Raw genomic sequence first — 26,324 nt, 5'->3', positions numbered from 1 at the left:
CGTGTGTATCTATTGCAGGCATAGCAACTAAGTATAAGAAATTTCATTTTAAATTGTTGAAAAATAACTAATTTTAGTAATTTGTGGAATACCGAAAATAAAACGCATTGAATTTCGTGACAAAACGATATCCTAAATTGAAATTGCTCGTCATTCATTGTCATGACTTGTTTGGACAATCCTTGCAAGTTACAACAATCAAATCACTTTTGTAGTGATCACAAATGATTTTAGAATGCTCAAGTATACTCCAAGACAACTAAATAAGCAATATCAAGTAAGAAGAATCGCAGTATATATATAAAAAAAATTATATTTCGTTTTTGATATATTTTCCAAATAAATGCATGTGTTTATATAGCTAGAAATGTGATACTACCTCATCGATGATTGCAATTTTTCATAGTTATTAATAACAGCCCAACTTTCTGACTATTATGTCCGGTAAATAAATTCGAAAATGATTAAAATAAACAAAAAAATTATATTAATCAAGGAAGCTGACCTTCCACACAAATTCCATATTTTTCACTAATTGGACATATTGTCTAATTTGATTATTTTTTTTGAATAATATATTTATCATATTACTATATACTTGATGGAAACGGAGCTGTCTAGAATATGACTATCAAGCAACCTTCGCAGTTACATTCCATAGACATTTCGATATCTAATTAGTTTCTAACACTTTGGCTAATGGGTTCGCAATATCCTTAGCTGGGCCAAACGTACAGGTTGTGGGTAGTCCTGTGGTTGGGCCGTTCGTATCATGGTCAATTTCCATTAACGATTTTTATTAGGGAAAAATTCTTAACTCAGGTGTATTGTTTACACAAATTCAATTTTCTAGTCCTAAATTTAAAAGTGTAAAAATCATGTATTTATTTATTAATTAAAAATAGTTTATTAATTAAATGTAATAAGGTCACAGTTATAGAACTAATAGTTACAGATACAAAATTTTAGGTCACAATTTATTCATTAGTCACATATCATTAAATTAATTAGTCACATATTTAAAAATTTATATGTCACAATTTATTTCGATGGTCACAGATCTAAAAATTTATAGGTCACATATTTTCAAATTTGTTAATGACAGTTAAATATTTGGTCACAGATGGTCACATAAGTAAAATAGTGGTCACAGACCACCGCCACTAACACTATCGCACCGCCATTGCCATCACGACCACTTGTGACCACCCTCACCTCGTTATCGTTGCCAATGTCATAGATAACTAAATAGTTAGTCACACTCGTCAAATAGTGGTCACAGACTACCACCACCACCACTATCGCACCGTCATTGACGTCACAGGCACTTGCAACCACCCTCACCCCGTTATCGATGCCAACACCAACACCAACAAAAACAAAAATCAAGGTAACCACAACCAACAATCACCACCTCCGTCACCAGGAACTACCACACACACTAACAAATACCCAGTTTGATGGAAAATCACCACGACCACCACCACGAAAAACACCACCAACACAAAATCAACATCTCCACCGCCAACACGACCACCGCTTTAAACCACACAATATCACCGCCACTGCCATCCAGATCTGAACACACCACCAGATCCAACAAGCCACCGCCATCGCCTCAAAATATTTCAAAATAAATCTCCAAAATCAGTTGTCGAGCAATGTTGATCTCAAACCATCGACAATAATGGTGATGTTGTCGCTGGATGGTTATGTTTAGCGCCGCCGCCGAATGGTTGTTCTGGTGCAACTTTCAATTTCATAACCTATATAAGCACTGGTACCTGGAAATGAAGATGGAGAGAGAGAGAGAGAGAGAGAGAGAGAGAGAGAGGGGGGGGGGGGGGGGGGTGAATTGAAATGGTTAGGGTTGGAATTGGGGAAGAAATTTAATTATCATATTCATCCCGAATTTATGAATAACAAAACTTCATACCAGATTTTTGCACTGTAAAGTTAAAACACCAGGGACAGTGTAATTTCCTCTTTTTATTATGTGCCCAAAAGTTGGTGGTAGTCGTGAATAAGAAGAAGAATAAGGAGAAAGAAAGAGGATAATTATTTTTAAATTTTCAATAATTTATTTAAAACTCGTTTAAACTTTTAAAATTTTTTGATATTAAGGTTAGAATTATTTCTTTATTTTTTTCCTTTTTGTTTTATTTAAATATTAAAATATATTCATCATTTCACAATTTTTTTTAATAAAGAATTGGATGGAAATGATGTTTTGTACAATCAAAGATATAATTAAGTGTGAAAATGCCAAAAAAATGAAAGATGGAATCATTTTTCACAATAATATTGAAAAACATGTACGCGATAATTATTCTCTCCTTATTGACTCTCTAACACCTTTCCCAATCAAAAAAAGGAAAAAAAATAAAAAAAATCCTCTGCCATGCATTTTTATGCAAATGAACATAGGTTTCATGAGGGGTACAAAGATCTGTGTTCTTCCCTTTACAAAAATAGAGGGAAATGTGAACAGTCAAATTCATGTTATTTAAACAGTATAAAATCAATCCCTGAAAAATAACAGTCTCATATAGAAACCAAATGATGCTGCTACCAATATTTACATATAGAAATTAGTAAAGATAAACTATCAGTGGATAAAAACTTGCAGATAAATATTTTCAACTCTCAAGCAGCAGATATTGAAGTAGAGAGAACTATATATGACAAATATTGCAGCCCGTCATGAATTTTCCCGATGGCGGAACTTTGACCGGTGCGAAGACCTTCAGAATACATATCAGCCTTCTTCTGAACCGATTTCTCCGGGAGTTCTTGTGAATCAACAGCAACACTTTTGGTGGCAGCTAAATATGCTTCTGCTACATCTGATATGCCTGAGGAGATTAATGTCATTTAAATGAATATTTTACGGCTGGAAAAAAAATTATATCAATTACACGCTGAACAGGTAGAACTATTTCTGCCATGCTTAAGTGCCATAACGAGAGGCGAGTTCAAAAAGGCTAAGATTGATAATACTAAGTTATTTCATCTCGATGCTACGAAGTTAAAGCTGAGTTTAAAAGACACCAAAATTTAGGCCCTGTTTTTTGGGGGAATAGTGATTTATTGGAGAACATGCGGTTGAAAAATATGAAAAAGTTTTGGGTTTACGTATAAAATTATTTTATGGAAAAATGAGATGTTGAAAATGAGTTTTTACAAAAAATGAGTTTTGGGAAAATGGAGCTCGAACATAATTTAATAGGAACAATTTTGGTGTCCAAACATTTCTAAGATGAACAGTAATCTATACTGTTTCAAATCGCAATACTATAATTATCACTAATCAGTCTCCCACCAAGAATGCATCCTCAGTGGAAGGTGATAATTTAAACTACGTGCACAAAAACTCTCCCCCACCCCAACCCACCCAAGGGCCTGGAACAAGAAGGATGCTTCCCACCTGCCAGCCCCATGAGAGAGCATATACTGAATGTGCATGGGGACATAATATAAGGTTCTCTCTTATAAACCCTTCAATGAAAATGAACAAAATATGTGGTTACCACTAAGATAGTATCAACTTTCAGATGGAACTTTCCACATTAACAAAAAGCACGTCTTCAACTATAACCACTTTAACAGATAAATCCAAGACAAGCATACCTGTAATAAAACTGTTTGAAACTGCTTCCACATTTAAAGTCATGGATTGCACCTTTGTTCTGATAATCTTAGCTTTTTCAACGGAATCCTCGGGCCAATCAATCTTCACAGTGTCCTCATCGATCTCTTGGTCTTGAATTTTGTTTGCATTAGATATCATGGATTTCCCAAGCACCAGAAGTTGAGTCATTGCAAAGCAGCACATTTCTGAAAGTCTCTGTGCAGACAGCCAAAGGTTTTAGATCAATTATACGTGTATTGCAAACCAATTTAAATTATGTAAATTTTTAATGACAAGAATTTTTGCAGTAACAAATCATCCGCATACATGAACACCCTCTGATTGAAGAGAATCAAGTCTCCCAACAGTTCTTTGAATTATGTCATTTGGAGCTAGTCCAGCCAAAGCATTTGTAAAACTGCAACAGACCAGGTATCTTTTAGCTCCACATTATGCAGGCACAAAAGGGAGAAATAAATTAAACATGCAAACAAGCATGCTGTGGTTACATACTTGAGCTTTGATCAGTATAGATTTCCCAGAAGTTTTAGTAGATTAACCATAAATGCTCTCATACTTTATAGTTATCAAAAGCAGCATGAAAAACCAAAAAGACAACAAGATAGTCAAGCTGCAATGCTAGCTGCAAAAAATTGAGAGTTCATCTCAAGTTTACAGAAGTTTATCTTTAAGCCAAAATCAACACCATCGCTCATGCAAGAGTCAAGAGTTATTCAGGTGCATATCAAGTCGATGCCCTTCTGCTGTTTTGATTGATAATTAGATACCATTATACAATATGCAACTGGTACTCAACCACAATAATTTCACGCACATGTGGTACCCACTCGACATTCAAAATGATGAGATGACTTAAAAAGTAATTAGATCAACAGAAATAAAGAATCTCAAGGCAAAATTTTACCCAGCAGCGAGTTCAGCAGCCTTGCGAATGCTTGAATCATGTAAGTTCTTCATTTCATCAATGGTGTAATCAGTTCCAGCCTCCACTTTCTTCCCTTTCTCTGACTCCGTGCCACTTCCATCAAGCTCAGCTCCCGAGTCAAATATGTATTGGACCTCTTTGAGCTTTTCATCACACAGAGGTTTTTGTTCAGATGAGAGCTTAGCTTTTCTTCGGTTATATAGCAGTACATAATGGTTAGACAATGATTCCAACTCCTGCAAGCCATCGTGAGATTAAAGTTTGAGCAATCAATCCAGAAGTTTATGAAGAGATGGAAATTTAAGGGGGAGAGAGAGAGAGAGAAGAAGAAGAAGAAGACAGGAGCAGACCTCTATAAAAGACGGCACTATGGAGCCAGCCGCCCCAGGTTGACCGCCATGTTGAATGGATTCAGCAAGATTTGAAGCATTGTTCTCGAGCCTAAAGAAATTAAGAGACAACTTTGAAGCACCAAAAATTTTAAATCAAGAAAGCTTCAACTTGACCAGGAATATTACTTCAGTATTGGTTTTATCATTACAGGGGAGAGTGAAATTCTGCAAGGAACTTCTGGTAAATCGTCTTAATAAAATAATTGTGGATCATAAACTTAGATAAAACTAAAAAGAGCGCCGAAGTAATTAACTTGGGATCGCAGGAAAATCAAAAAGGAAAATGCACAGAGCATAGATAAATGCAATGCAGAAACCACTGACAAACGATTTCCAGTTATTATACATTGTCCTCTAAAAGAAACCCAGCACTGAGGTCCATGAGTTTGAAATTGCCAATAATATAGAAGACAAGGCAAATCATTGTTCTGAACAATGTGAAAATGAAAATCACCACCTGCATCTAGATATCTTTTTGGTCCAGGCCTCAATAAAACTCATTGTCTAGGATCATTCATGGTAAGAGTTGATCTTCCATGAATAATTGATCTGTCAAGCTCTATAAGTTACCTGTATCATCCATCCCCATATTAAACTCACAATGCTAAAATATATTAAACACCTTAATATCGCCCACACAAGATTCTCAGTGTAGTAGAGCAGCAATAAAACTTTCTACACACTTAGTGAAGGCCTAATAAATAATAATTGGGAGATTCCAATCCAAAGCCAAGATTGTTTCATTTTAGCTTATTCACCAATCCTAAAAAGTGGACACTATTTATCAAAAGAGAAGTATGAAAAATAGTGAGTGGGTTTTCAATATTAACAAATTTTAGCAAGCTCCATAAAATATGTCTAACTTCCACTTTTGATATAATCATTACCTTACTGTCTTTTAATTTCCAGGTGTGCACGACTGTGGCTGTACATGTGTACCACATTGAAATATTATGTACTATTCAACTTACTTGTGGACTAAAGTAGCACCCTCTTTCCATGCACTTCCTAATGCCTGCCAAGCTCCAGAGGTAAAAGATTCTACAGAGTTATCGAAAACCTTCAGGCCCTGCACACAACAAAGCAAATCATGTGAGTTGGACATCTCATGTTCATGACGCAACTCTCACGTTCTAGTTTTCTTATTAGTAAGATTTTAGTTCTACTAGGAATAGCTGAGTGGGATTTTAGTATTATATTATATACTAAGAGATTTTTTTATCCTTTTAGGAGATGGTTAGTAGATTGTTAGAAGTCTATTAGGAGGTCACCTTTCTTATGCCAATGACTCTATAAGAAGACGAGTAGGCATGTTTTATAATCAATCAATTCTACATATTCAATTAGTTCTATCAAAATTCTTGAGTTTTTCTTCTTTACACAAAATCCCAATCCTGTTGCTGCACCAAACTCATTCGAGGTAAAAGTAGAGCAGAAGCAATAGTTTAAAGCAAGATATGAGAAATTCCTTTCCCACTCTTACAACATTCTAAGATACAAGAAGCAAAACATATCATGGAAATGCTATGGATTGCGGAAGCGGGAAGAAAGATGCTTGCGAATAGAAGTGAAGTAAAACATTATGCATCAAAATGCAAACAACACATTTCATACTATTGTGTTGTAGGACTTGCCTGGCCAAGGAGTGAATCTTCACTGGCTTTTTCCAGTTTAACCAAAGCCAACTTACGACGCTTGTCATTCTCATCTTCACTTTCCTCTTCATTTGCAGATACTTCTGTTTCGTCATCCTTCGAAGACTCGGACTCTTCAGCTTGCATTTGCATATCTGTAATGCCCTTTGCTGCTGTCTTAGCTACCTCAACAGCCTGAATTTATAAGAGCAGATCTCAAACAATTATCAATTCTGCTACAAATTCAGTAGAATGCATTCAACTATAAAAAATTAAACATAAAGAAATCCTGTAGTAGTTTATGTATTAAATATCTTTTACATAGTTGGGAGAGGGAAAGAATGCATTGTGATTTTCAATCACATTTTTAGTAACCATGTAAGAAGGGGCAGCATTAGAATATTTTTTATATTCATCCCTAAATCCCCCTTTTTTAGAGCAAGGTATTAGAACCAGCTCAATCAGCAACTTCTTTCTAATGTTTATGTCTGGAACGTCAATTTTTGAAAAGTTCAAACACCATAAAACTAGAGTAACCTAAAAAAGCTATTAGAATATGATCAGTTATTATGACTTTATAGTAGCAACTAGCAAAAAAACCTCTGAAAAAAATGCCCCTTAAAAAAATGTCATAATTGCATTCGTAGAACAAAAATTGCATTCCTAGAACAAAATCTTACTTTCGTATAAAATGCTATATCATGTATCATAGAGCAATTTAACTTCTCAATGCGGGGGAAAAAAAGAAGGAGAAAGCACTTTGCTCGGTTGATGAAATCCAGTCTATGATAATAAAGCAATCCTTATGGATTTTCAGATATATGAAATTGGGGGACGACAAAGTAAGAAAGAAAAAATTTAAGATAGACCAATTATAATAAGCGCATTTCTGGGCCAAACAAATGAAGAATACTTATTAAGACAAAATCTACCATACATAGTGAATAAATAAAGGAAATCAACTTCAGCAATCCTACATAATATGCAACAACCCATTACTCTCCAGCTATATCAGAAATCATTTTTTATGAATGCATTAATGAAAAAAGCCTATAGATGGATGATTAATAACTCAGTGACTCACAGCTCCACAGATTCATCCAAATTCACGACTAAATTTAAACGTCTCATATGAATGAAAGCAGGCTGAAATCACGTGCAATAAATTTTCAAGAATGGTAGAACTTCAGAGTTCAGACTTGAATCTACATTTTTTTAGTCAATCTAAGCCTATGTCTTGATCAACTACTAAGTCTAGCTCCCAAAAATAAATAAATAAATAAATAGAGGAAACCGTCAAATTTAACTCAATCGTACACTGTATTCACATATTCATATCCTAACAATTTCCCAAAATTAGAATTCCAAAGAAAGACTACTGGCAGCAGGTGTAGACATTTTTGTGGCCCCTTCCAAAGGAAATGCGGGCAGGGTAGAGCTCGGCAAAAATTGAAATATCATTAGGTTCCTAGATATTATCAGAAACCACAAAAACACAAATCAAAATGCATAAACGAGCACACAGAAATCATAACCAATATTATACAATAAAGATATATATCAAGACAAAAAAAAATAATAATAATAAATAAGATTAGGTATTTGTTTGAGAGAGATACATTGCGAGAGATCTCTTCGGCAGCAACAGTGGCGGCTTTCTGCAGATCTGAGAGATAAGATAATGGAGAAAACCCCCAACCGCCCCATCCTCCACTGCCGCTTTCTTTCGGTTGCTCTACGGCAGCTGCTTCTGCTTCTATTTCAGGCCTTATTTCTTCATTAGATTTCTCCGCCATTCAAATTCCGGCAAGAACAGAAAAATGTATTTCTATTTTTTTTGATAAATTCACAAAAAAAAAAATGTATATAATGATGCCCAACAAAATTTTGGAGAGTTCAAATACCTGTGGGATCTGTTTGATGTTTTTTTATTTTATTGTTACTTTTGGTTTATTTGAAACCAAAATGCAGATCATCAGGCTATTGCTTCGAAACGACGCCATTTCGTTCTTACTTGACTAACTGCCATAATTATCTCATTGAGAAATTTTATAGTCGTTACTTAAACTTTATTTTATTTCAAATTAATCCCCACGATTTACTTTCTATTACAATTTTGGTATTCGGTTAAATTTTCATACTTTTGACCTTTTAACAAAACTAGTCCGCGTCTCGTGCGTTGCACGAATTTTGTATTTATTAGCGTGAAATTTATAGATTGTACAAAAAGAATTTGAAAATAAGAAATGTTTGTTTGATTCTCATATTTTGGTCGACTGTATATTTTATGTCACGATAATTTATTTTTATTCTTATAAATAAGTATAATGAATGTTGTGATTGTATATATGTCAACGATAATTTATTTTTAATTATTTATTGTATTTTTTTGTTTAATGTAGATGAAGATTTTTTTTTATCTGATATTGCAAATAATTTGTAAATTGAATTTCGCAAAATGCTTTTCTTTAGCAACTTCGATTCGAGAAACTATACTTGTAGTTCAAAAATAACCCATGCAATTATAAATTGAAAGAGAATATCCACATACACAAACATTTAAATAACAAACTCAGGTTCGCATGTAAAATAACTTGAAGTGGCACTTACTGGATGACCAACTCCCTTGTTGGTGTAAGAATTAGAACCCTAACAGCAGGCATATTCTTCGGATGATACAACAGTCACTTCAAGGTTGGTAGGGCAAAAGAATTTTAAAAAAAAGTAAATAAATTTTATTTGAAAGTGAAAAGAATTAAAAAGAAATTTAAATAAATTGATAAAAAAAACCAATTATTTATAAAATAAAATTTTCAATTTTAATTTTTAATTATTTTTTAAATAGATTCACATTGCCTCTCTTACACTATATATATAATATAATAATGTAAGCAAATGAGTTGATTTGAAATGGCGTGACCATAGTGTATGAAAATGGAGAACGGAAAAGTACAAAAAAAAAAAAATTGAATAATCCTCCGTGCACGGAGACCACACTATATATAATTTTTTTTTAATTCTTTTCTCTTCAATTTTTTTAACCTACAAATAACATTTCCTTAAAACTGAAAAATTAAGTTTTATTTGGAAGAGAAAAGAATTAAAAAGAAAAAAATAATTGATTTTTTTTAAGAAAAAAACGCATTTGTTAACACATACGTTTAATCACCGTTTAATTATTTTTGATATTTATTTAGATCATTCGATATCTCCACGATATAGTTCTCAAAATGAGTTTCGAGAGAATGTAAAATATTTATCAATTCGACTATCGTACAATCGTCGATAAATTTTTAAAGTTAACTTGTTATCGAAAATTTCGAAATAGTAATAAAATAATTGATTTTTTTAAAGAAAAACGACTTATGCGTATTTTTTAACACATACGTTTAATATCCGTTTAACTATTTTTGATATCTATTTAGATCATTCGATATCTCTACGATATAGTTCTCAAAATAAGTTTCGAGAGAATGTAAAACATTTATCGATTCGACTATCGTACAATCGTCGATGAATTTTTAAAGTTAACTTGTTATCGAAAATTTTGAAATATAATTTGAAAATGCCTACTTTGACGTCCCATAACATTTGCTATGATTGACTGTTTCACACACCGTTAACGACGTGCAATACTATGCCGCGAGTACTTCAAAACGATATTAAGAATGTAATATTTCGACTTCGTTTAATATCGCGTAATGAGCCTGAAAATGAATACAAAAATATAAGTAAAAAAAAAAATTATTTCTCTCTCCGTGCACGTGGCCAGTCCTTCCATTTTTATTTTTTTTCCTCCGTGCACGGAGACGGTGTCTCCGTGCACAAAGAGATTTTTTTTTTGCTGTGTAGTTTTACGTTATAATTTTTTTCCAATTTAAAATTCTCTTTAATTTTTTTCTCTTCAAATTTTTTACTTACAAGTAATATGTTGTAAAAAAATTTCTGTCGTATATTATCTCTATTTTTTTTAATATATAAAAGTGATTTTTTTCTTATATCCCTACTATATATATCTATATCGGATTGAGGAGGAATGGAAGTTGCGTGTTGCAGTAAATTTGGAGGTAGTGTATATATAATAAAATAAAATATATATCAAACAAACGACATCGTTTTTTGCCCCCAATTGAAAAAAAAAAAGCTACATTAAAGATGGATCAAGATACTGTTACTTTCTACAGTGCCCTCACATTCCCCTTTTTATATAGTAGGGACATAGGTCATGTCAGACTTGCACGTCCATGTTAGCCAAAATTTTCAGTCTTGTAGTGGGGCTATCAACCTCTCACATGCAGCATTAGTCTCACTCTATTTGACTATCTTCCATAAATTTTCATAACGAACCTAGACATCATTCGTTTCATATTTGTCACAATGCTTGCTAGTGTGTAATCACCTTAACACATCATTGTGCTACATTTAGTATCGAAGTACTCGCCTACTCGCAATGTATATCTTCTAGCTTTCTCATATGCTCATACACAATATATTATCCTCTCGAAACATACTCGCTAGAAATGAATTCTCCTAGCTCCATCAGAAGTATTGAGGGTTGTTAACATACCTCACAACACAATCATTTTAGATATCACATTCTACCGAATTTCAACTTAAAGCTTGACATCATGTTCTTCGTTTGTGCCTAGTCCAAGTAGGTCATCTATTAATCCATGGCTAATTAGAAGCACCTCACGATATACATGTTTTCATATATTGACATATTATTGTATTCGCCCAGGTATGTAGCATCTCCTACAATCATAGCCAAATAACATTGAGGCAAGGCTCGAACTCATAGCCAATGCATAGTGTTAGCAAACGAGGCCTTTATAGTGTGCTTTCCTCGATAGCTCATTTGGTTAGAGTCGTTATTGAATCCTTAACGTAGGTAATGGAGCCTAGCAAGGCTATATTAGTAACCCCAAGTCTCCTTTGGGTGTCCTATGAAAGCCCAACGTCGCTTGATGAATTTTGACCCTATACAAGTACTTTTACCTTCCCTATAGGTGCCGAATGTATGCCCTTAGTTGCTCCAACAGCCCTTAAAGATTGTATATTTAATGTATAAGTATTGCCCTGGCTGCCCTTCCATGGAGGCAAAAGCACGAGGTATGGCTAGCCAACTGCTCACCAAGAATGCCCCTTATGATAGACTTAGCAAGAAAATTCAAATAATAGATGTCTGTTAGTTGAAATACCATAATTTTCATAACTGATGCTACCACTCTCCAAAATGACGCTCCGTTTGATCGTTATCGGATCTAACATCTTCAATATCAAGTCCACAGATTTAAGGTCCCAATAAATATACGATCCTAGAGAAATTTCCCTTGCAATACAATTAAAACTCTGACAGTGTGTGACATTGTCACCTTCAACCCCTATGTTTCCTAACCAAACGGACTTTGATTGTCATCTGTCATGATGAAAAGCTTACAACTCCTCTCCATAACACAATTCTCAAACTTCAATTGCAAAGGTCTTCTACTCAACAAATGAACTTCTTGTCATTACGACCAACTATCAAACTCATTTCATGCCAAACTTTCCCCTCGTCTCCAATGGTCCTCACAAACATTAGGATTATGCTAAGTGGTGGTCCGTGATATCATGACTCGTCAAACATCCCAATAGAAAAACTAATTATTAGCCCTTGTTTGAGCACCCATTTTAAGGGAAAAATGTTTTTTTGAATACTATTTTTTGGATAATGTGTGATTAAAAAATAAGTAAAAGTTTTCGATTTACGTGTATTTTTTTTTTATTAAAATGTGTAGTTGGAAATGAGATTTGAAAAAATAATTTTTGATAAAATGGGGTTCAGACAAGGGTAAATTTTGATAAAATTTGATGAAGTGTGTAACTAAAAAGTTTATAAAAGTTATGGATTCATGAAATATGTGATTAAAATTAATTATCAACTTTGCTTTAGATAATCTTTTTAACTAAACTGAATATGGGCTTAGTTGAGTGATCAAAATGAAATAAAATGTAAACATGAGTGGCCAATTTGGTATAAAATAATAAAATTTAATATATATTTTTATAAATTATTGTTTTATTGATTTGATGTTCAACCTCCATATGGCAGTGGGACGGATTTGGGGTTGGGCGATGGTTGGCCCTCTTTGTTGCCCCGTTATATATATAAATTTCAAGTTATGCTATTATTAGATAATAAATACATATTCAAAATTTTAAAATTCAAAGCAAATAATGCTCAAATTAATAATTTTTAATTTTTCTTCTTCTTCACAGCATAGGCTGCCTCACCCCGCCAACCTGTCGAGACAGGTTTTTTTTTTTGGTCTCATTCAGGGCGGGATGAATTATTTTGTTATCTCTAGTTCAACCCAATAAATATTGGATAAATCTGGATGTACATTTTTGTTGACATTAAAGAAGACATTCCCTCTTATGTGTCAAAATCTGACCAATGGTGTAAAAGAATGTGTAAAAATCAATAGTTATGATAGAGACCATGTCGAAGATGTAGAACTATAGTAAAAGTTAAATGAAATTTAATGTGTTTCATAGACATTTGGTTCAATTTTAATAGCAATTACAAAAATATAGGACTTCAGAACAAATATTATCAAAAATTCATAGAAAATTAGGGTAGGGATTCAAGCCTTTTTGGTTATGAGTTCTGAACATTTGAAAGTGAGTTTCTTAATCCTTAATATATTTAAATATGTGAATATCAAAATAGTCCAGGAAAATATTCTCTAATTAAACAAGTTTAGTATTTTCATGAAAAAATAAATAAAAAATAAAGAATTTGGAATAAAAAATTCATTACGAATCAATTATATGCAATTTATCATCATAATTATGACATATTGGAAATGTTAACAAATTATCTAAATTATAAATAAATAAGATGAATGATTAATTAGTCGATAATACTTATAATTCTTCATAATGTTTGAATTAAAAATGACTTGACTATAGAAATAGTTTATAAATATGCTACAAACTTATGATAGTGAAATCAGAAATAAGAATGTTATTATAACGATTTTATTTTTTTATTTTTTTTTAGTTTTTTATTTATTATTTTTTTATTTTTTGGTTTCTCATGTGAATGGCAATGCAAACTTTACGGACTGGGTTTGTACATTTGACTAATCTTAAATGTTGTTTTTTTGGTAGTTTTAAGATTTGTTGTGGAAGACAAAAAAATACCAAAAAGATAATGATACCGTACTTAGTAACCCGGGAAAAATGGCGGTGGTGGTGATGCATATTGGAAGCCCAAGTTTGGCGGGAGGATGAAGTCGTCGGCCGAAGGTGGTGGAGGAGAGGATACTGGAGGTGGAGGAGAGAGTAGTTTGGGTGCCGGTGGAGGTGGGGATGGGAAAATGGGTGGTGGAGGAGAAGATGCTAGTGGTGGTGGCGGTGAGTGGACTGGAGGTGGTGGGGAGAAAACTGGAGGTGGGGGCGAGCTCTTGCGTGGTTGAGGAGGTGATTGGGCAGGTGGTGGTGGGGAAACAATTGGAGGTGGTGGTGAGCTCTTGGGTAGTGGGGGAGGTGAGTGGACGGGTGGTGGTGGGGAGAAACCTGGAGGTGGTGGTGAGCTCTTGGGCGGTGGGGGAGGTGAGTGAACGGGTGGTGGTGGCGAGCTCTTGGGTGGTGGTGGAGGTGAGTGGACGGGTGGTGGTGGGGAGAATACTGGAGGTAGTGGTGAGCTCTTAGGTGGTGGGGAAGGTGAGTGAACGGGCGGTGGTGGGGAGGAAACTGGAGGTGGTGGTGAGCTCTTGGGTGGTAGGGGAGGTGAGTGAACGGGTGGTGGTGGGGAGGAAACTGGAGGTGGTGGTGAGCTCTTGGGTGGTGGGGGAGGTGAGTGAACGGGTGGTGTTGACTGGACTGGAGGTGGTGGTAAAAAAATCGGTGGTGGCGGCGAGCGCTTTGGTGGTGGGGAAGGTGACTGGATAGGTGGTGGTGGTGGGGAGAATGCTGGAGGAGGTGGTGACTGGACTGGGTGGTGGGGGAGGTGAGTGAACGGGTGGTGTTGACTGGACTGGAGGTGGTGGTAAAAAAATCGGTGGTGGCGGCGAGCGCTTTGGTGGTGGGGAAGGTGACTGGATAGGTGGTGGTGGTGGGGAGAATGCTGGAGGAGGTGGTGACTGGACTGGAGGTGGTGGTGAAGAAACCGGTGGTGGCGGCGAGTGCTTCGGTGGTGGGGGAGGTGACTGGATAGGTGGTGGTGAAGAGAAAATTGGTGGCGGAAGTGAGCGCTTTGGTGGTGGGGACGAAACTGGTGGTGGTGATGAATGATCTAGGGGAGGGGATGAGACTGGTGGTTTAATATTTGGAGGTGGAGCAAAAGCCCTTGGTGGCTGTGGAGTCTTTGCCGATGGAGGGATTGGTGCAGTGGGAATTGGAACTTGTTGCGGTTCTGGCATAGGACTCGGCTTTGGTGCTGCTAAGGGAGGAACCTTAGGTGAGTTGGCCTTCGGCGCTGGTGTAGGTTTAGGCTTTGGTGGTTGTGGTTTTGGCGTCGATGGGGTTGTGGGAGATGGTTTTGGTGATGGAGGAGATGGAACTGGCACAGCCTTAGGTGGTGGTGTTAGCCTCGGCCGTGGTGGAGACAAAGGCTTGGGGTTTGGTTTTACAGGAGTTTGTTTGGGCGGCTCCTTTGGACCAGATTCCGGTGGCGAACTCCTGCATCCTTCTTTGCTGCAATCCACTGGCTTCTTCAATGCAGACCAACAAACCTTAGCCGATCTCTGGTGAGGAAAATTAGCAAAACAATTGTTTGTATCATCTACCACAAGGCCTTGAATTGCTTTAGGTTCACAAACATCATCTCTAGCCTCAAAAAAGTTGTTAGAAAATGTCAGATTTTGCAAATTTGGTAGGCTGCAAAGACTTTCCGGGACCTTTCCTCTCAACAAGTTGTGTCCAGCATCGAAAGCTTCCACCCTCTGCAAGTATTCGAGGCCTACTGGTAGGTCTCCAACGAACTTGTTATTGCTAATGTCGAAAACTGTGGCGCTCTTCAAGAGTGTAGTTTCTTCAGGCAAACAACCCGAGAGTTCATTGTTTGACAAAAGTAGTTCATCCAATGTGTTTGCCATATTGCCAATGCTCTTTGGAATACAACCGTGAAATTTGTTGTTCGACAAAACCAGCACTGAAACTGTGGAATTGCCTAAATTTTCGGGGATGATGGAGTGGAACCGGTTGTCGTTCAAGAAGAGCGCGTCGAGGTCCTTATTGAAGAGTTGGGGAGGCAATGGTCCTTCGAAATCATTGTACCTAAGATCAAGGTATTTTAGCGATGGTAACTCCAAGACAACCTCGGGGAAAGGTCCAACAAAACGATTGTTGCTAACATCGAGTTCAAAGAGAAGGCTCAGCTTCAAGATGCTTTTCGGAATGATCCCACAAAACCTATTCGAATTAAGATGGAGAAGGCTAATGTCCGCCAAATGCCCAATCTCAACGGGTAGGTGTCCTGCAATGTCAGCACGGTTCAAGTCGACCCCAGCAACAACAGTCTGTTTGGGATCATTGAGCGCTTGTGCGCAGAACACACCATTGTAGGCACACACATTAGGACCCTCCCAATTAGCAGTAAAGTTCTGTGGATCCGAATAAATAGCTTTCTTCCACGCCTGTAGTGCAATGTAGGCTTTCTTGAGCCTTGGATTGGCAAATGTTAAACGAGCATCAATCTCGTATTTGAATTCAATATGAAGGCTATCATCATCGTGGTGATGCAAAAACTGACGACGGGAAATATAAGCCGCCTCAGCATCGGTTAAAGCCGCAGAAAAGGACGAGAAAAATAAAAGGGAAACGAAGAGAAAGCAGCCGAAGACTTTCATTTTGGAAGGGTTAGCAATGATTAACCCCCTTGGACAACCCAAGGCTGCTTATAGTCATCATCTGCTGGAAAAAATGAGGGTGTTATATGGAGAGACAACCAAACTATTGCGGATTTGGATGGCTCTAACAAATTTCAGACACAAATTTTCTGCTCTCTGCTTGGATTTAGGCAAGTTTTTCTCCATGGAACATTATGAGAACATACTAAAAATAGTCTTAACATTGATCATTTATAGGAAAATGCTAAAAATAGGCTTACCGCTTACATTAATCACCATCCAATACTGCATTGTGTAAAAATAATATTGGATTTGAACTTCTATAATAGTTAGAATCCAACATGAACATGCTTTTGAGTCAAATATTTGGTTATGAATATTGTTTCTTTCTTACGGCACCTCTGCCCTGCTTCATTTGCAAAATTACAGTACACATTTGGTAGCTGGGTGCGGGGTGGAGGTGGCATTGGTCGAAGAGTCAAGATGGTCTCGAACTTCTTGTCTAATTGGTTGCCCTTCCATTTATATGAGAAGCCGCCAACACATTTTTTGACATCTCGATACATTACACTCCCAATGTAGGACAATGTGATTGCCAAGATATCAATAATGTATCAGGGAACAATCAATGAGAGAACAAATAGTATATCTGAGCTCATATAGAAACGCTTCCACTGGTTTTGAGTCTCTCTCTCCAAAAAAAACCCCAAGGCAGAGTGATAGAACTTTCTCTGAATTGCTGTGGAAGTTTCTCTCGCTCGAAACTGACTTCAAAGAAAGATAAGATTGACCTTCATTCCCTTGTGTTAGGATCAAGATTGGGGTGGTCTTCCTTCTACCTATCGAGAAAGGAAAAGGTAGCAAGATATAGTGAAGAAATAATCTGACAATGGGATAGATCCCTGCCCAAAAGCGTATTTTGACACACAAACTTCTCTTTTAATTCAAAACGATCAGTGAGTATAACAAAGACGAGTCGAGGAGGATGGCAAAAAAGCAAGAGAACTACTTCATACTTCCTCGTCAACATAGTGCTTGGCCGCAAAGGGGAATAGGCATGAAAATGTGAACTAATTCATTGCCAAATCAAAAAGTTATTTATTCAAATAAGACACACCACCCTTTTTTAACATATACACACATATTGCATTAATTTCATGTCATACTACCCAAAATCCATTTTACACCATCATAATCTTCTACTAAGTACATTTCACGGAGGATGATAAATGACAATAAGTCGATATCATCATCATCATCATCATCATCATCATCAATCTGCCGGTGAATACCAAGCTGGGGATCGTCCTCTGGCTCTAAGCAATCTTGTGAAGGGCGAATCCGGCATTCTGGCTTTCTCCTCTTCCTCGAGCTCATCAAACGTCTTGGGCAACCCGTCCGGTATCGGACCAGGAACAGTGCCTAAATTCTCTGCAGTCACGGTCTTCATTGACTCCTTGTATTCCTTCTTCGCTTTGAGTATTGCTGCAATTCCATGTAAACATCCAACCAGTGATTTTACACCACCAGCTTCAATAATTAGTCTCTCCAACTCCTCCTTTGGGGCCTCTTCCTGAAGAATATCATAATTGCCAAAACACATCAGATATAACTAGATTTAAACTTTTTTTTCGTCCAATGAACCAAAATGTTACATCAAGCATGAAAAATAAACTTTTAAGCCGAATAAACTTGTCTCTAGGCAGAATCCACGCCTGTTTGGTACATATTCTCTAAAACACCACCCTTTTTTTTTTTTTTTTTTTTTTTTTTTTTGGGAAAAAATTTTGTTAACGGCATATTCTCTGGACAAAATAATTTTACGTTTTTCCATATTTTTCAACACAAGTTGGGAAAAAACTCACATTTCACATTTCTATTATCAAAAAATCTACATCAAAGAAGGCATAAATACAGCTTAGTGCATATTTGGTATTGATTTTTTGCCAAATTTTTTACCGTTATTCATTATTCCAGCCGTTATTTTTTACTTCACGACCCACTTTTCTCCGTCAAATAATTAATTCTCAAAATCACTACCTACTGAAAGACTAGATCCCCAGGATGTCTTAAAGAATGGAATCCATCTCATCAAATGGAAGAATTACACGACATACTTGGTGTCCCATTGAATTATCACTCCATCAAAGAAGCCATAAATTTATTGCAAGAATTTGTAAAAGAAACCATTCAAGAAAATTTATTCATGGGACGTCAAAATATTCAAAAAGACTCAATTTTAGCACTTACTTCAAGTTCTTTGAGCTCAAAGTAGGCCCTCCAGCAGTTATAAGAATCATCCCCTTCAAGCGTTGAACAATAATCTAAACCCACAGCAATTAAAAAAAAAATTAATTACCCAAAAAGGAAATTCACTCTATAGGATTTTCAGTATGAATATTAACGAGATTAAATTAAATATAATATAACATTCTCTAACAGTATGAACTAAAAAAAAAAAACTTGCCTGCGAGTTGGTTTTCTGATTTCTGAATCAAAGGGGGTTCTTTAACAGCTCTATCTATTTTGCTTCTGCTAAATGGCTCCAGCTTTGGAATATAAACATTATTTCTTGAAGAACAATGAATTCTGGGAATCAAACCACATCTTGAACTTGATCTTGAACAATCAATAACGCCACTGATTTCGAGAAAACTTCTTAAAGATGAAGAACTAAAGGGCACTGTTTGGATCATCTTTTTTTCCCCTGTTAATAAGTGATGTTTCAGATAAAAGGCAATATTATGAAGAAAAACCTCGTCGTTCGAGTTTCTTTATAAAGAAGATGAGTTTCAATACATAGGGCATTGGATAAGGGTGAGATATTTTTAATTACTTTTGTGATTGTTTTGGGACATTGTGTCAGTTGAATTTAATTGGATCATTGAATCTTAGCCGTCTATAGAGTTTCGTGCGCCAGTTGAATAAGTTGTAGATGAATAATGGATAGGACTACGCTCGCTGTAAACCATGCCATACAATCCCCTCATGTGTGTACGACCACCTTAATTTTAATGGATAATGCTATTCCAATTCAAGCATTTTAAAGAGAAGACTCTCTAATTTTAAATAAGAATATTTATAAATTTAAAATAAAAAATTTTAAATACTCCAATAGATTCTTTATATTTAATACTTATAATTTATTTGACTTTCATTATTTGAGATTATAATTTTAATATTTTTCGGGCAATGTGGTTAAAAAGAAAAAGAATTTTTTTTGATTTACATGTAGTATTATTTTATTAAAGAATGTGTGGTTGATACGAAAAAGAAAAATGGAGTATAATTTTAATGGGGATCAAATAGGGCTTAATTTTGCTCTATCGAAAAAATATTTATTATTTTTCCTTATCTTTTATTTTCACTAACCTCCTTCCAAATTATTAAATTATTTTTTATTGAAAATTGAAATATTTTGTGTGTGTTTAATTATAAAGTTTTGACTCTCTAAATTTGGAGAGCAAAAACCTACTCTATAAATTAAAATGTTAATTTGGTTCGTATTTGAGTTACATTATTTTGGAAGAATGTATTTTGGAACAGTAGATTGATGAAGAATGTATGATTAAAAAATGAGAAAAAGTTCTGGATTTACATGTAATATTATTTTATCGAAAAATGTGTGATTATAAATAATGTCAAATCACTATTTGAAAATACTGTTTGAAAATGTATTTTTTGGAAGAACGTGACTCAAACAGGACCTTAAAGAGTTTATTGGATTATAATTTTAAGGACTGATTTTTTTAAAATAAAAAACATCTTATATTTAAAGAGATGCTCTTAACACCAATTTAGATGTTTGTTGAATGTTTTTAACGGGGGGGGGGGGGGGGGGTTGGAATGGATGGGTTGTTGTTAGAGTTGGATTGAAATAGTATAGCTTTTAAGATATTTTGTTTCTTATCCTTTTCGTTGGATATTTTCTTGGAGTCAAAGAAATCTGGATTTTAAATTTCTAGTCTCTTCTTAGTCAAGGTTGAAAGATATTAATGGCAAAATATTTGTCCCTATTCTGTGTATTTCTTTATTTTTATTATTATTGTTATGTATTTAAATTTAAATAATATTTTAATTTTAAATAAATAATAAGTAAACGAATTTAGATATGAGATATTTTACCATGACACTCCTGAAAATTCAATGGCAAGTGAAGGATGGAAAGGGTTGTCCCGCAGCATATCGTCATAATCCCTTACTATGTAATAGTGATTTTGTCGTGTGAATTTGATTATTCGTTGAAGATGGTCGAGTCATAGCATATGTGTTTTACATGATTCGTTTATGATTTTTCGAATTAACCAACTTGGTTATGTAGAAATCTTCCTCGCTTTTCAAATATAAAAAATTATAAAGTGAATATACTTGGGACGAAATGGTGAGAAAAATATAAGAATTATAAATTAAAAGCTCCAATAAATAATTGAAGGTAAATGATCTTATTTTAATTACATATTCATACCATTATGAAAATAATAAAAGTTCTGTTTTTTTGGTTTTCACCGTCTTTGATATTCTTTTCAAATTCAAATTTGTGTTTTAAATTAACTTAAAATTTTATGTTAAGATATAATTAGAGATGTCAACGAGTCGAGTCGAGTCGAGCCGGCTCACGAGCCAAAGTTTTTGGCTCGGGCTCAGCTCGAGCTTTTCTAAGGCGGGCTTTTTTTTCCCCGAGCTAGGTTGAGTGAAAGCTCGATCGGAAAATTAAGACTCGACCCGAGCTTTCGGCTAGTGCTTTACTGAGTCGAGCCGGGCCTAGCTCAGTTTTTGGATTTTTTTTCCCTATGCCTCTTGCTGCCTGTTTGGCGGCTATAACAAGCTGCCAGTTGATTTGCTGCCGGTTGGCAGCTTGTTATAGCTGCCTGTTGCTGCCATAGCTGCCAAATAGGCAACAGATTCTCCCCCCCCCCCACTTTTTTTTACGGCCGGGCCGGTCCTGCTCGGCTCGAGCCAACTCTAAAAAATGAGGCTCGACCCGAGATTTGGCTCGATGCTTTCGAGCCTCGAGCCGACGAGCCCGATTACCATCCCTTAATATAATATAAACAAGTTTTTGTCGCCAAATATCAAACCTCAAAACTATTCAAGATGATGATAGTTGGCAAGGATATCTGCAACTTAATTGGTACATGAAATGGATACAAGTTGATAATGTTATTCTTGAGATAATGTTGTACACATTACTACTAAATTGGGATTCATTGAAAAAATGAGAGCAAAATAAAAGAATTTTAGAACAAGGAAAAGATGTGGTAAATTAAAAATTACTTTAAAGTAATTTTGAAAATTGTTAGGCAAATTATTGTCGAACGATCTCCCGATAGATGATGTAAAATCTGTATAATTTTCTCAATCGGTATCCATCAAATGACTAATCTAAAAAGTCAAAACCTCAATGAAACGATCCGATCCTAAAACCATTTGCGCCATTGAAACTAGCATAATTTAATTGGTGTGCTTATGACCCCCTTTTTCTCCTTCTTGAATGGCTTATAAGTGTCGGCACACTTACCTATCCTATTGGGCTTGGCCCAGCACTATTTGTCCTAGTGTGAACTTATATATTGTTGCTTCTTTGGTTTATTGTGACCATGTGTTATTGCTCCCTCTTCTCTTGGTGAAATCGCCGCTGCTTTGTGCTTCTTTTCATTGTGCCCTCTTCATTTTCTTTCGACTATAATAAGGGATCGTATTACATTTCGAAATCCTCAAATGCATTATTCAAGGACCATGAAGAAAACTTAAAGCAATTCACCTTCGACGACATATTACCTCACGAAAGTCACGCAAAGAAGACGTGTGCATTTTGTTCAATTCAAATAGATAATTTACTTCAACATTGGAAGCAACGTTATATGTGGAATCAAAATGGATGAATGCTCGTTGAATTGAAATCTCAGTTCCATATCATACTGTGAATGATCGACATTCAGCTTATTTTGTAGATCATGGTATATTATCGCATATGATGTACTCGATATTATGAAAATTAGAATATCATCACGTATATCACTCGTCCATTTCCATACACATCGATCTTTTTCATCCAATTTGAAATCACCAAAATAATAAATCGGGATTACAATCATATCTGGATGACGAAACAGAATTTTTTATTATAAAAAATAGTTGAAAAATTGGCTCAATCACTAGGCAACAAAAATTTATTCAAAAAAACAATTGGGCTAGTCGTTGGCCCGGCTGTTAAGTCTGTCCGAAAATGTTAAACATTGCCATGAATCTCGTCTAAAAGAAAAAACATATAAATGAATTTTTTTCTTGTTCATGTTTAAAAAAATTATAGATCGATTAAACAATTTTATTTACACGTTAATCTCCGTCGAAATAAAATTTACGATGAAAATGTATTCTAATTTAATGAAAACGAAATTAAACATACGTAAATATAATTACTAATTCGAAGTGATTGATATAAAAAATTTCCTTGTCCAGCGTTTGATAAATTTTCAAGATTTTGAGGATGAAGCAAATGAAAGAGTTTTTATCTGTATTGAAATAAACAAATAAGAAAATTTAGCTGATATTGAAATTTTAAGTCGGAAGTGTTTAGTTTTCACTTGTTAATTAAAATGATAGTATTGTCGTTTAAACAAAATAATATTTTATAATTGTATATCATACTTAAGGGTATCTTTATTTTATAACATCCAGAAGACCATTGTGGAAATATGCAACTGTAGAAAATTCAAAGTGGAAATTAGAGGCTTTGACCAAGTCATTTTTAAAAGCTACCCTAGCTCAATCGGATTCGAAATGTGACAAAGTGTTGGGGTCATATCTATGGGTAAGCATGTTTATTTATCAATTCTAGGAAAAAGTGTGAACTTAATGTGTGGATTGACACTATACTTTTTCAAATTAGTAGTATAAGCTATGTGACAAGTTCTTATTAGCCAACACAATTTGTAATTGTATGTATATTTGTCTTTAATGTGGAATTATAAATTGATAACAAAGGTGCTCTTTTTTTTTTTAAATTATTGAAAAATGGACACTGAACAAATTTGGGATATTTTTGCAAATGACCATATAAAAATAGACATTTCTTGCAATTTCCTCAACTTTTAGATTTGTACGTAAATTAATGAACTTAAGTTTATTTCATTCTTTAAAATCTGTTCCTAATCATAAATGTAAAATTTGTGTTTAAGGCAAAGTTTGCCGAAACTCCATTTCATTCTTTTACAAGGAATAGATACTTCAAGAATTAATTCACAATGATATATATGACCTAAAATTTGTGCAAATTAAAGGTGGTAAAAAGTATTTCATTACTTCTATTGATAATTAGACAAAATATTATTATGTCTATCAACTAAGAAACAAATATGAGGCCTTAAATATTTTAATTATAAAAATGAAGTTGAAAATCAACTTAACAAACAAACAAATAATATTCTTAGTGATATAGGAGTAATATCTAATTAATAAGCAATCTAACTAATTAATTCTACAAATATTCAACACTTATCAATTAATTAATTAGTAATATAATTTTTCTAGTATTCCTTATCATGTATGATTCATTAGCTTCCCGATCACGATATATAACGACGTGAATTATTATTTTAATCCAATCAAAATAGATAAATTAAAATAGTCTATTAGTTTATCATTAATTCATCTAAATTAATTAATTTCACATTTACCATTCAAAGCAACATGTGAAGGGATGTGTTATGTGGTACGATAAAATCAAACTTGTTTGTTTATCGTGAAACTATAATTCTTTCGTTAATATGATTTGAATTACGGGATATGAAAGTGTATCAATCTCAATTATATATCATATCTTCATTCTACCTTAAGTCAATATAAGTCGAAAATTCTTTTCCACTTATGAGCTAACATTGGCCAACGATTTCGTTATCATTTTAAATGAATGAAATGTAAAAATGGCAATATCTTACCATCTAAAAGTGACGAATCTTCCATTAATCATTCACAACTTTCATATAATTTTTGACACGATCGAAAAATACCATATTAACGACTTTTGACAGAACAACATCCAACATTATCGAAGTATGAATATCGTCATATAAGGCACTATGATGACCTCGAGTCGAAAGACCAATTCGGCTACTAAATGTTTGAGATTAACCATTGATATTCGGATAGTTATCTAAGTGGAATCTCTTCAACGAATCTTTAATATTTTGTTCTTATAATAAAATATTATTGCTCATGTCACTATATTTTAGCTTGTGAGATTAGTTACTCATTTCACATATGAGAAATGTCACACGTGATGATCTATCCACAATAACGATATTTGTATCTCATCATTACTCACAACCACGAATAATTTAAGATTCAGTCATGTGCAATTTGTTTCTCAATGTCACAACTTTTTGTGATTAACGAGTTACTAGGACTTGGATCTAGGGACTCTATTTAGTATAATTTATTAGAATAGTAATTCAAATAAATAATAGATCTTGTTATAAATAAAATGTATTAATCATATTAAAAGTAGGGGTGGGAGCGGGTCGGTTCGGTTCGATTTTCTTTAGAACCAAACCGAACCAAAATTTTTGGGTATCTATTAAATGGAACCATCGGGTCCAAATATAATTATGGAACCGTTCGGGTTCGGTTTTGTATTATAATTAAATTTTTTAACATTTAAAACAACATTATATAAATACAACTAATGATACATTCAATGGTTTTGAAATGCCATAGACTAGTAGATTACCTTATTCAAATGATCGCTACGGTCAAAGTTTCGGTCGGCGGAGATCACAGCTTCGATCGGAGGTCACAGCATTGGCCGACGATTGTATAAGTTTTGGAATGTCAGCGAGGCTGGGAGAGTACGTGCGACAGTCGAGACAACGTTATACACTTTAATGTAGGTGTTTAGAGTTATTTAGTGGATTGAATTTTGTTGGGGTAAGAAATGAAATAATAAAATGGGTAATGGGGTCAAAAATTAAAAAATTAGAAATAAAACAAATTATTGGAACAAAAATTTGGATTTAGAAATTGTTAATTTGTTAATTTTTTATAAAAAATTAAAATTAAAATAATTTAATCTACTCAATATAAAAAAAAATTAGAAAGATTCGGCTCTTATTCGGTTCTTCGGTTATTGGTCTAGACCCGAAAATCGAACCGTACCCGTCGGTTCTCAATTCAGATATCCGTTCGGGTATTTAATTTGACAAGAACCGTCAGGTTCGGTTCAGTTCGGTTCGGGAGATTTGTCCAGCCCTAATTAAAAGTATTAATCAATTTGATTCTAAATTTCTTATGGTTAGACAAAAACTCAAACATCACTTATGAACAAGTTTTTTGAACCTAGCTGTCACATGAATGCTGTCATCTTTTATCGGCCATATGGCTTTTGCATGTTTGATGAAATATTCCTTAATGGCCTTCATCAAAATTGATTTACTCGCCTATCTCATTCTTGTAAAACAATGTTGTTCATATACAACTTAGAAAACACAATTTACAAGAACGTATATTATGTATAAAAAGATCATGGATCACATGTGTATAACAACAATAAAAAATTGGGGACAAATTATTTAAAAAAAAAAAAAACTATAGTCTAGCATGCCAATTTACATGAAAAGATGGGGAGAAATTAATAAATGTTTTTAGGGAAAAAAATGCAAAATGAAGAGCTAGAATAGGGAGCATTATTAGAGTGTTTAAAAAATTTTACTCTCCAAATTTAAAATAGCTCTATACTATGTTATGTATAAGATGCTTTTTATAAATAAAATGTCCTTAAAATGCTCTTAAAAATCAAAACAAAGGATATCATAATTCCCATTATTTCAAAATTCATTTTCATTAACACATTCTCATAATAGATTATTTTGCACGTAAACTCAAAAT

General features: G+C 34.4%; 3 protein-coding genes across 3 annotated transcripts; all 3 read right to left on the bottom strand.

Annotated features, from left to right (window-relative positions):
• Window positions 1-2,383: 2,383 nt before the first annotated feature.
• On the bottom strand, window positions 2,384-8,586 carry LOC111394208. Its single transcript, XM_023019970.1, has 8 exons — window positions 8,223-8,586; window positions 6,604-6,798; window positions 5,941-6,038; window positions 4,928-5,018; window positions 4,557-4,825; window positions 3,959-4,049; window positions 3,631-3,847; window positions 2,384-2,855 (listed from the first exon to the last, which is right to left on the bottom strand). Exons 1-8 carry the CDS (start codon window positions 8,397-8,399, stop codon window positions 2,647-2,649), a joined length of 1,347 nt encoding a protein of 448 aa, XP_022875738.1. The 5' UTR covers window positions 8,400-8,586; the 3' UTR covers window positions 2,384-2,646.
• A 5,115-nt stretch (window positions 8,587-13,701) lies between these two features.
• On the bottom strand, window positions 13,702-17,372 carry LOC111394549 (pollen-specific leucine-rich repeat extensin-like protein 3). The gene is made up of 2 exons (XM_023020408.1): window positions 14,626-17,372; window positions 13,702-14,558 (listed from the first exon to the last, which is right to left on the bottom strand). Exons 1-2 carry the CDS (start codon window positions 16,440-16,442, stop codon window positions 13,817-13,819), a joined length of 2,559 nt encoding a protein of 852 aa, XP_022876176.1. The 5' UTR covers window positions 16,443-17,372; the 3' UTR covers window positions 13,702-13,816.
• Window positions 17,373-17,494: 122 nt separating this feature from the next.
• On the bottom strand, window positions 17,495-19,262 carry LOC111394548 (CCG-binding protein 1-like). The gene is made up of 3 exons (XM_023020407.1): window positions 18,910-19,262; window positions 18,693-18,766; window positions 17,495-18,015 (listed from the first exon to the last, which is right to left on the bottom strand). The coding sequence occupies exons 1-3, from the start codon at window positions 19,136-19,138 to the stop codon at window positions 17,716-17,718; spliced, it is 603 nt and encodes a 200-aa protein (XP_022876175.1). The 5' UTR covers window positions 19,139-19,262; the 3' UTR covers window positions 17,495-17,715.
• Between the last annotated feature and the right edge of the window lie 7,062 nt (window positions 19,263-26,324).

Source organism: Olea europaea, chromosome 5, assembly GCF_002742605.1.
Source record: "Olea europaea var. sylvestris chromosome 5, O_europaea_v1, whole genome shotgun sequence".
Taxonomy (NCBI): domain Eukaryota; kingdom Viridiplantae; phylum Streptophyta; class Magnoliopsida; order Lamiales; family Oleaceae; genus Olea; species Olea europaea.
The sequence above is the reverse complement of the archived record's forward strand: the minus strand, read 5'-3'. Positions and strand labels throughout refer to the sequence as shown.

What these genes read in the sequence shown, in the direction of transcription:
- LOC111394208 (XM_023019970.1), bottom strand. Translation starts at nt 8,399, where the DNA reads ATGGCGGAGAAATCTAATGAAGAAATAAGGCCTGAAATAGAAGCAGAA. An exon ending in CCGAAGAGATCTCTCGCAAT is followed by an intron (nt 6,799 to 8,222) that starts GTATCTCTCTCA and finishes TTATAAATTCAG; the next exon opens with GCTGTTGAGGTAGCTAAGAC. An exon ending in TTCAATCAGAGGGTGTTCAT is followed by an intron (nt 3,848 to 3,958) that starts GTATGCGGATGA and finishes CTGTCTGCACAG; the next exon opens with AGACTTTCAGAAATGTGCTG.
- LOC111394548 (XM_023020407.1), bottom strand. Translation starts at nt 19,138, where the DNA reads ATGATCCAAACAGTGCCCTTTAGTTCTTCATCTTTAAGAAGTTTTCTC. An exon ending in ATCAGAAAACCAACTCGCAG is followed by an intron (nt 18,767 to 18,909) that starts GCAAGTTTTTTT and finishes CTGTGGGTTTAG; the next exon opens with ATTATTGTTCAACGCTTGAA. An exon ending in TTGAGCTCAAAGAACTTGAA is followed by an intron (nt 18,016 to 18,692) that starts GTAAGTGCTAAA and finishes GATATTCTTCAG; the next exon opens with GAAGAGGCCCCAAAGGAGGA.
- LOC111394549 (XM_023020408.1), bottom strand. Translation starts at nt 16,442, where the DNA reads ATGAAAGTCTTCGGCTGCTTTCTCTTCGTTTCCCTTTTATTTTTCTCG. An exon ending in TTACCACCACCTCCAGTCCA is followed by an intron (nt 14,559 to 14,625) that starts GTCAACACCACC and finishes TCCAGCATTCTC; the next exon opens with CCCACCACCACCACCTATCC.